We start from the raw sequence: 9,783 nt of genomic DNA, 5'->3' as shown, positions 1-9,783 counted from the left end.
CTGCGATACTCTGAATGACAAGCTGAACTTAATGCCAGCGGAAGCATATTCATGATTGTTTCTGGTTGTGAACAGTGCTGCGAAATGCCACTGTTTCAGTCACCAACACTCATGACTGAAACGAAGCTCAAATCAGCTCACGTACACAACTGAAATTAACAGAGGTAAGACTCAAGCAGTTGGTGGAAAAATCACAAGCTTGATGACATTTTGTTTAGCACCCAACTCTTAATCACTTATTTGATCGCGACATTTTTTCCCAATGATAACCACGACATTCTTGGAATATACTTGGCGTGTGGCAGCAAATTAAGCATGCTTTCTCGCTCTGTCTGGTTTGATGGTCTGTCGGGTTTAACAGAGCGAGAAACCATGCTCATTTCGTTTCTTGCTACCACTCGCACGCACCGCATATCTCCCATGACTATCATAATGATCACCGACTGAAAATGTCACCACCAAGTGACTGACCTAGAGTTGGTCGCACACAATGTCACCAAGCATGTGATGATCGCACCAACTGTTTGAGTTTCACCTCTGATCATCACAGTAGAGCTCGTGACGCTGACATTGTTTTGTTTCAGCTGGAATTTGTCATGACTATGTCAGTGACATTTTGCAAAACTGATTACAGTAAAAAAAAAAGTCATGACATAGTGACTGACCAAGCGTTAGTCGTAAAAATGCCACGAAGCGTGCATTGGTCACACCATTCGTTTTAAGTATCACCTCTGGTCATCACAATTGAGTACGTAATGCTGACGTGGATTTTGTTTCAGTCAGATTTTTTAATGACAATGACAGTGACATTTTGCAGCACTGGTGTCTCTCAATTCAGTGTTGTTATAACTTAAAAAAAATCAATCTGCTCGTTACGCAATATTCTTGTATATTCACTTGTTTATTAAACACCGCACTGCTTAAATGCTTACAAATAACAAATTTCGTCCGAACGCTGAAAAAAGATGAGGGGGGGGGGGGAGGGTTTGCACGCAGATCGTCTGATCCAACGCCAATGTATGTACACAGAGAAATGAATGCTTAATAAAATCAGGTTAAATCCAGCTGAAACTTACAATCGTACTTATCGCTAGACACTAGAAGCGGGATTTGCTGGTACACTTTATCTATTTGTTCTCTGTCGCTATACAACTCCCGGACGAGCTCGTATAAATAAGAGCAAACGATCATTCCTACGATCGGAATCAGACCTCAATCTTATCACAACCTAGTCGATTACTTGCAAACCATGCACACCTTGTGGTTGCGTGTGGTGCAGGCTTCAATTTCTATCGCCTTTGTTCGTTTGAGTATGCTTATCAAATGGGCTTTCCGGGCCTCGGGCAACCCCAGTCCGTTCACAGCTTCTCGCCGCTCATGTTGAGCATATTGTAGTAGTTGTGGTCGGGAAACCGCTCCAGCTCGATGTAGTCCGTCTCGGTTTGCAGCAACCGGTCCAGCATCTCGACCACCTCCGGGAAGCCGGGCCGCTCATTCGGATCGGCCGCCCAGCAGTAGAACATGATGTTGTACAGCTCCCGGCGGCAGTGTTCCGGCTTCTCGAGCCGGTAGCCGTCGCGCACCTTGCGCATCACATCCGCCGCCGCAATGCCCGGATAGGGCGTGGAGCCGAGCGTGACGATCTCCCACATCAGGATGCCGAAGCTCCAGATGTCGGACTTGACGGTGAAGATGTTGTCGTACAGTGACTCGGTCGCCATCCAGCGGATCGGCAACCGGCCCTCGCTCTTCCGCTCGTACACCTTAGAGGTGACGATGTCGCGGGCGAACCCAAAGTCCGCCACCTTGCACGTATGGTCGTCGGTGATGAGAATGTTACGGGCGGCCAGGTCACGATGTATGATCTGTTGGGAATACAGGAACAGGATAAACAGAAGCTCTTGGGAATACTCCGCGACGACACTACTTACCCCACGGGATGTTAGAAAATCCATCCCACGTGCGACCTGGTACATGAACGAGGTAAGATCACCCGAGGTAAGAATCTTTGACTTGCCGTGAGTATTTCCATAATGTCTGCAAAACGAAACACATCAATTAGTGACCTCTTGGACGAGGGTGTACTCATCGGACTTACTTCTCCACGCGCGAGTTCCTCAGGAACGTCTGCAGCTTGCCCATATTGACGTACTCCAGTATCACGAAGATTGGATCCTTCTCCGTGCAGCAGCCGAGCAGCCGCACCACGTTGATGTGCGGTTCGAGCGACTTCAGCACCTGCAGCTCCGACAGCAGATCGTTCCGCTCCGCCTCGCTCGCATTTTCCTTGAGCGTTTTGACCGCCGTCACCGATACGCCCTCGTGCCCATCGATATCGGTCGCCTCGCAGCGCCAAACCTGCCCGAACGCACCCTCGCCGAGGATGTTGAACACCTTCAGCCGGTGGCGTGGAAACTCCCAGCGATCCTTCACGATCGACCCGTTCGACTCCTCGGACAGCTGGGACGTCGCCTGCAGGTGACCGTTCGTGTCCCGCTCCCACGGTGAGGTGTACCGGTTGCTGAACGCCATCGGGCCCGTCCAGTGGCTCAGCCCGATCGAGTTGCGGCTATCCTCGGCGGTGGAGGTAATGTTGCTGCTGCCGTTGCTTTGGTTTGACTTTTTGGCTTTATCGATTTTGTTTTTCTTCTTGAGCGTTTTGCTGAGCGCGCACAGATACTTGCGGAAGAAGCAGATCGCGATCAGCCCGGCGGTGACGAAGATGATCGCCACGGAGATGATCACCGGGAGCAGTATCTTGACGGTGTTGGTTTCCTCGTGCGGATGGGCATGGATCGGTACCGTGCCGGTGGTTATCGTAGGTTGGAGCGGTAGCTTTGGAGTGGTTGGTGTACTGCTCTCGCCAGCAATCGTGGGATGCGGCGCGGTAGTGTTAATCACCGGTGGAATGGGAGACAGCTTTGTTCCATTGTAGACACTCGGCTCGACGGGATGTGTCGTGGGGGAAGAATCTACCACCGTGGACGCATTTCCTGTGACGATTGGTCGATCGGGATAGGTTTTGGTTTGCTTGGACGGTGGTGGTGGCGTTGGAGTCGCCTCGGCACTTTCCAGACCCGGCCCCGGCACGGTCGGTGGTTTCCGTGTAAACTGTGACGGTAGCGGCGGCAGTGGGATCTGTGGTCGCGAGCTAATCCCAGGCAGATTTATGCCCGGTGGCAGTATTTGACGTATGTTATCGATGCTGGGCGTAAACTGCGACCCGCGCGACTTGTACAAACCGGTCGCGTTTTTGCTCAGGATGTTCACGTACACCTCGTTCTTGGAGGTGACGCTGCCGTCGCTCACCGTGACGTAGACGAAAAAGTTCTGCCCAGCTCGGCCCTCGATGCTGCTGTTCAGAAACACGAACCCGGTGTTGGGGTCGATAATGAACGGTTGCTCCTGGCCGGCGACCAGTGCGTCCAGCCCAAACTCCAGCTTGTCGTCCTCGTTGTCTTCCGCATTGACGCGCGTAATCATCGTGCCGACGGTCGTGTTCTCCGGTATGCGCCAGTGCCGGTCCACCACAATTACTGGCGGTGTGTTGAGATCTTGAGCATCTGCAAAGGACGCGAATATGTGCAGGAGAGGTATGAGAAGTACGCCTTAAAATGTCAATGCACACAACCCATGCCTGATAATGAAGCTTCGTTCGCTACGTTATCGAAGTGCAAACAGAGCTTCATTACCGGTTTGGTGAATAAATCCCCAGCCAAGGTCTTTAATGGGGGACAGGTTTGGGGCGAGTGACACGATAACAAATGACTTCCCTAGCGAAGGCTCCCCCAAGCTGGGTTTTGAATAATTTTCAAATTTACTTCCTATCACTCACAATACTTCCGAAGGACCCTACGCGGAGCGGGAAGTGCACAAGCCTAGACGAGGCGGATCCTAGACCTGGAGTCATAATCATAATAATAGTCGGCAAGTGTCATGGTCATTGAGCGAGCTAAAATTATAGACCCCGCCAGAAGAGTGATTCTGACGACGGCACAGGTAGCAACGCAGCCTCACACCGGTGAGAACGATGGCACGGCTTCAGTAATGAACGTGAAGGCCTCGTGGAGGGAGTTCCGACGAACGGTTTGAAGGACTCGGACATAAACAAAATATTTTGTTGTCTCGGCCGCTATCGGTGCGATGGTGTGCTGTTTTGTCTGATCGCAATTCAGACGGCTTGCGGTAGTGATCCGGTGCAAAAACCGGTTCGACCGCTTTCAGTGGCCAGAAGAGAGGGATAGATAAAGAGGGGAAGACCTGAGCGAGCGAGAGAGAACGCTCCCTCCCCTATAGGGAGACCACTTTCATTTTAACACGCGCAACGTGTTGGCCGTAGGGTCGCCGTGCCACTCGCTTTCTATTGCCGTGCGTTGATCGTGTGTGTGTGTGCTCTTTGCGATTGTGTCTGGCGAAGTACGATCGCATCTCGATTGCGATCTCAAGTGGCCTTTACACACGATTTGATTGTTTTGCCTACACGGAGGCTTCCATTAGCGATGATCTTACCTGCACCGGGATGCTGCAGCAAGATCGCCATCCACGCAAACATTGTTAGGCAGTGGCGCAGTTTGATGCACAGCCGAACGTCGGCTGACGTCATTCGCGTTCGCCCGCTGGATGCCATCGTTCTTCCGTTTCGGATGCGAACAGGCTGAACACTGCGGCAGCTCCTGCTGGGAACAGCTTCTGTCCTGGCGGGTCAGTTCTTCACGTCGTCACGCGCAGTCATTTAGAGGGTGCCCGCGAAGCAGTAACTTCTGACTCCACTACACTCACTCACACACACAAACACTCTGTCGTTCGTTTAGTTGGCAGTTTTACTGTTTTTGCGTTGGCACTTTCTCGCCTTCCTTCCGCCGCTGTGCGGAAGTGGCAGGAAGACAGGAACAAGATTGGTTTCACCAGCTCCTCGTCCCTGTCCCGCGGTCTGTAAGTGTGTGTGTGTGTGTTCCTGAGGCTTTCGGGATTTGTGTTCGACACTTTACGTAACTATCTCAAAACTTGTCACAGCAACGATTATCTTGTGCCGTCCGGTTTCACTTTCGGTTACATAGTCGCTGGCCGCGCTGGGCGACATTTTGGGTTTGCCGAAGCCACGGGTTCACACCGGTTATGTGAGACTAGGAGGGTAGGTAGGTGGACCACAAGTTGTTTTGCTTTTTGCACTTAGAGTAACGTCTCGATTGAAGCATGTAGCCACAGTTTGGATCACATTTTGGAATGGCCGTTACGGCGGATTATTATGACAGACACTGTTATTGGTAGAGGTTACTAGGTAAAAGGAATATACAATTAAAAAAATAGTGTTCATTGAGGTATTATTAAAACACGCATTATTACATTTATTCGCACTGAACTTAACACTATACGGACATTTTGAAGTTTCTTTGTAACGTAGATATCATACAGTTCTTTGAGATGCACTTCTTTCAATTCTTTCTTGCCAATGTGAAGGTGTCATTCGACTCCTTGAAATGTGATATTCATCTCTGTTTTGTATCTTGTTCTCATTAAGAGCTCTCAAATCGAAAGGCCAAATCAGATATATACTATCTGGATCTGAAGGATTCCGAGACATTTACCCAAAATCTAAACCAATCCAAATCAATCGAAGCTACTTTGAAAGAATATTGGCTTAGCATTTACAAAAGGAACACAAAGCAAATGGCAATAGTTAAATGCCAAGATACAATCTTGTTGAGCACAACTTAACATTTATTAGGAAAAAAGGTTTTGAGCTTTTAATATTGGTGATAGAAAGAATTCTCGTACTGTATGTAACTGGGCTAGCAAGGCTTTTGTTCAATTAAAATAGCTGAAACAAGTACACACAAGCTGGCGGTTCTGTGGTACAGTCGTCAACTCGAGCGATTAAAAAACATTCCAGTCAGGGGTTCATGGGCTCAATTCGCGTATTATGACTGTGCCTTCGTAATTAGAACTGGCTATCCGGCTCTGTGGTTCTAATAAGTTTCGAAAGCTTTTAAATCCGTCATTGCATTAGGTAAAAGTTGACATAGAACTTATCAAGCTTCTAAATCAATTATATTTGGGGCAAATTACGGAGAAAGTGTACTAAAATTGTATGTTTTAAATAAATTATCAACTCTTAATGCATTTTGAAATTACAATTTTGCTGTAATTCTCGCCTTACAATGTACATCTAGTGGGTTGACCATTTATGGTTTGATTTTTACTCGCAAGAAAATAAAAAAAACTCAACAAATTCCTCAAACTAATTGATTTTACGGATTTCGATACTACAAGACAACTTAATACTTGAATAAATTCATATCACTCAATCAGTTGGAAAATTTCATTGATTTAATTTGACGCGTTGATTGGAGATCATTAACACATCCCACAGGCTAGATCGAGGATAAATGAACCAACACACGCAAAGCCCAATCGCTCCAAGAAGGAAATATATGAATTAAAATCGATGAAAAAAAAAAACAACGATTCAACAATACGTTCATAAAGTCATCGCCCTTGGAAAGAGCCCCAGAAAAGCTGTTTCCATTGCTTTACCCATCCGTCCAGACGTCCGGCATCAACTGACACTTCCTCTCTTTTTCCTGCCTGCTGAACGGAAGCTCCGAAGCAAGCGCCAAGTGCTTTCGAAAGTAAGTAAATTGATAAAGCTTCGGAGTAAGCCGATTATATGCCCGAATTTCCACCATTCAAAGTCTTCATTGTGAACGTGCAGCTGTGTGTGTGTGTGTGCGTTTTTTAAGTTGTTGTTTTTGTTCCAATGCTCCACTGACTGTTCGACAATCGTTATGCTTTCACGGGCTGCTTGCGTTTTGTTGTGCACTGATTCCGCTTTTCGCTTGTTTCTTATTATCCTCTCATCTTTCCTTCTGATGCTGTTTTTTTTCGCTGTACTTCCTTTCACGTTTGTTAATTGAAAATCTATACCTTTTCCGAGCACATCCACAAAACAAAAAAAAACAACAAGAGATGCAAAAATAATGCACAACTAAATTGGGTGAAATTGCAAATGGAAAAACAATCAAGTGATGGATGCTTCCTCAGCACCATAGACCACAAAAAAAGATTGCAAATGGCAAACACACAGACACACACACTGGACCGGCCACTGTGCGGGGTGGCAGTTTTCTCTTTCACTGACCCTGAGGCGATCGGGTGATCCTTGCGCATATCATCATCATCATCATCAACCATCAACCCTTTCCAATCTTTCCGATTTCTTTCCCCACTCTCTTGCGCTGCACCCCACCAATCGATGCACCCGCCGTACACGTCATCCGCCGTCAGTCTGGTGTGATATCAGCGGTGTGTGTGTGTGTTTGCTTTTTTTTGCACAACAATTTTCTCCTTTACTTCCTCCGTTTTCTTTCGCGTTTCGTGTCAAGAAAGAACCGCATCAATATAAAGAAAACAACAACAAAAAAAACCGGTGAAAGACTGTCCGAGTCTGTCTCGGGCGCACTTTTCGAAGTAAAATTTTGCCTCCAAATCAACGAAACACGAGGCAGGAAGTGAGGAGAATGGTGCATTTATGGGTGGAAACTGTGGGGCGGACGCAGTTGCAACATTCCTCCAGCTCCCTCTCGGTGCTGCCTTTTGTTTTCACGGCGCAGTTCCGTCACCAACATTTCACCGTTACCGATTTCTCTTTTTTTCCCTTCTTCACTTGAACACCACAGGGTGGTGTGGTGTGTGTATGTATGTGTTTCGTTTCAACCCCTTTCATGCTTTCTTTCTCTCTTTCACTTGCTGTAGCGCACATGCCCGTTCATGGGGAGGTTTGCTTTCTTCACATTTATGCTGCTCAGTCTCCCCTCCTCACTTGCTGACTCTTTCACTCTGTCGCACAGGCGATCCATCCATTTGCGATCACTTCTTCGCGACACTCGACTTTCCTATTCCGCTACAACGGAGTTTTGTTTCCATTTTCGCCGCAAGGAGTACCTTCACAATTTTGTCACCCGTCACAGTCACAGATTGTGTGTGTGTGTGGTTAATTTTAATTCAACATAAAAAAAAATAAAACAAGACTTTGAGCACAGAAATTGATCAATATTCAACCACTTCATTTGCACCAGCTTTTCTGTGTTAATTCATTCAAACACGTACAACCACAATGTACACTGCCGCCCAGCCCGTGGGCCCTGTTACTATCTCCATCTCGCTCTAAGCATGGAAAAATTCTTTCCCTGGGAAAGTTTCACACAAATTAGCAGCAACACAAAAATCACCAATTTAACCTATTGTTTGAGCACCCGCTAATTAAGCGATGTTGCCTTTCCAAACACACTACGGATACGATCAAACAGCTCTAACAACAACACACACACAACATACACACAAACACACATATTCAATCCGTACATGGTGGTGTGCTGAGCACACGTTGTAACTCGCACTTTTTGCACGTGCTACCGCGGGGTGGGTTAAATATAACGTTGGCAACCCTTAACAGCCCTTAACAATCGATCAATCTGTGTACGGCTAAGCTACACGACGCACTACAAAACATTGAAACAACCCTCATCCCCCCCTCTCCCGCTTCGTATATGTGTGGGTTGGGGTAAGGGGTGGCGACAAAAAATAACCTACACGAAACACCCGGTTTGAGTATCGTCGAAAATCGGCCTGTCACGCGTAGCTGCCAACTTGGAAATGAAAACGAACCCGTGCGTTGCTCGTTGAACGACTGCAAAAGATCTTGGAGCTTTGCGGTGGTGTGCGTAAGCTCCCCCGTTTTCAACTGAATTCGCTCTCGCAAGAGAGCATAGAAGAGCGAGAGAAAAGGGTTGAAAGATGTTTGTTTATGCTTTTATAAAGTTTTTGTTTGCTCTATTTTTTAAACTAATTGTTGTATGTTGTTAATAAAAGAACTTTTTCAATTGATCTTGTACTTCTCGCAAATATTAAATGATTATTATTTCTTTTTTATGCTGACACATACATACACCCCGTTTTCAATTTCTCTCTTTCACGCTCGCTCTCGCTCTCCCTTGTTTCCAGCCGACACAAACACCACAACGCAACAGCATCAATCAACCCCTATTCACCAATATTCGCAGCAAATCTGTATCTGTGACAACACAACATAAGTAAAAAAAAACAACATACATCCCCTCCCTTACCGCCTCCTCCGACAATCCAATGCGGCAAGACGAATCGAAAGTTGAAAGGCTCACCAGAACAGGCTTCCCTGCTTTCCGGGCCATCTCTCCTGTGTGTGTGTGTGTGTCTGTGTGGCCAGCATCCCCAAGTAAGCTCAGCTGGTCTCGGCGAGGCTGTGACCGGGCTGTGATATCCCCTTGTCCGATCGGGAGGATGGGTCAGCTGCTTTTGCTTTCGTTTCGTGTATCTCACGCCATTCGGAGGGGCGCATAATTTGGGGAATCGTATGACATTAAGCTCAACATGAATTGGGATCAAGCTTTCATAATACTGGACGATCGTATGATTCATGCCAATTTGCATGGTGTGATGAAATCTGGGTTCAGAAAAGAAAAGGAAAAATAAATAAAAAGTATAAATTACTTAACCCGAAGCGTGGATATGGTGGTTAAACAATTTTAACAGAGTGCATGCCAATCTCGGGTGTGAACTACTAGTAAAACAAAAGATTTCAATGCTGCACCAAGAAGCAAGTGAAATTTCAAAATATGTTTTTAATCACATATTAGTCTATTTATTGTTCACAAACAGTCTGCATACGATTTCAATATGTTGCGCGTGGTCCAATAAACAGAGTTATAGATTGCAGGATACTTGCTAATCAAAATATGTCCATGTTTA

The 9,783-nt window shown here is 46.7% G+C and overlaps 1 protein-coding gene across 1 annotated transcript; it reads right to left on the bottom strand.

The window, feature by feature from the left end:
* Window positions 1-882: 882 nt before the first annotated feature.
* On the bottom strand, window positions 883-8,659 carry LOC120902795 (tyrosine kinase receptor Cad96Ca-like). Its single transcript, XM_040311793.1, has 5 exons — window positions 8,590-8,659; window positions 4,510-5,274; window positions 2,099-3,563; window positions 1,932-2,037; window positions 883-1,865 (listed from the first exon to the last, which is right to left on the bottom strand). Exons 2-5 carry the CDS (start codon window positions 4,625-4,627, stop codon window positions 1,359-1,361), a joined length of 2,196 nt encoding a protein of 731 aa, XP_040167727.1. The 5' UTR covers window positions 4,628-5,274; window positions 8,590-8,659; the 3' UTR covers window positions 883-1,358.
* Window positions 8,660-9,783: the final 1,124 nt, after the last annotated feature.

Source organism: Anopheles arabiensis, chromosome 3 (assembly GCF_016920715.1).
Source record: "Anopheles arabiensis isolate DONGOLA chromosome 3, AaraD3, whole genome shotgun sequence".
Classification (NCBI taxonomy): Eukaryota; Metazoa; Arthropoda; class Insecta; order Diptera; family Culicidae; genus Anopheles; species Anopheles arabiensis.
The sequence above is the reverse complement of the archived record's forward strand: the minus strand, read 5'-3'. Positions and strand labels throughout refer to the sequence as shown.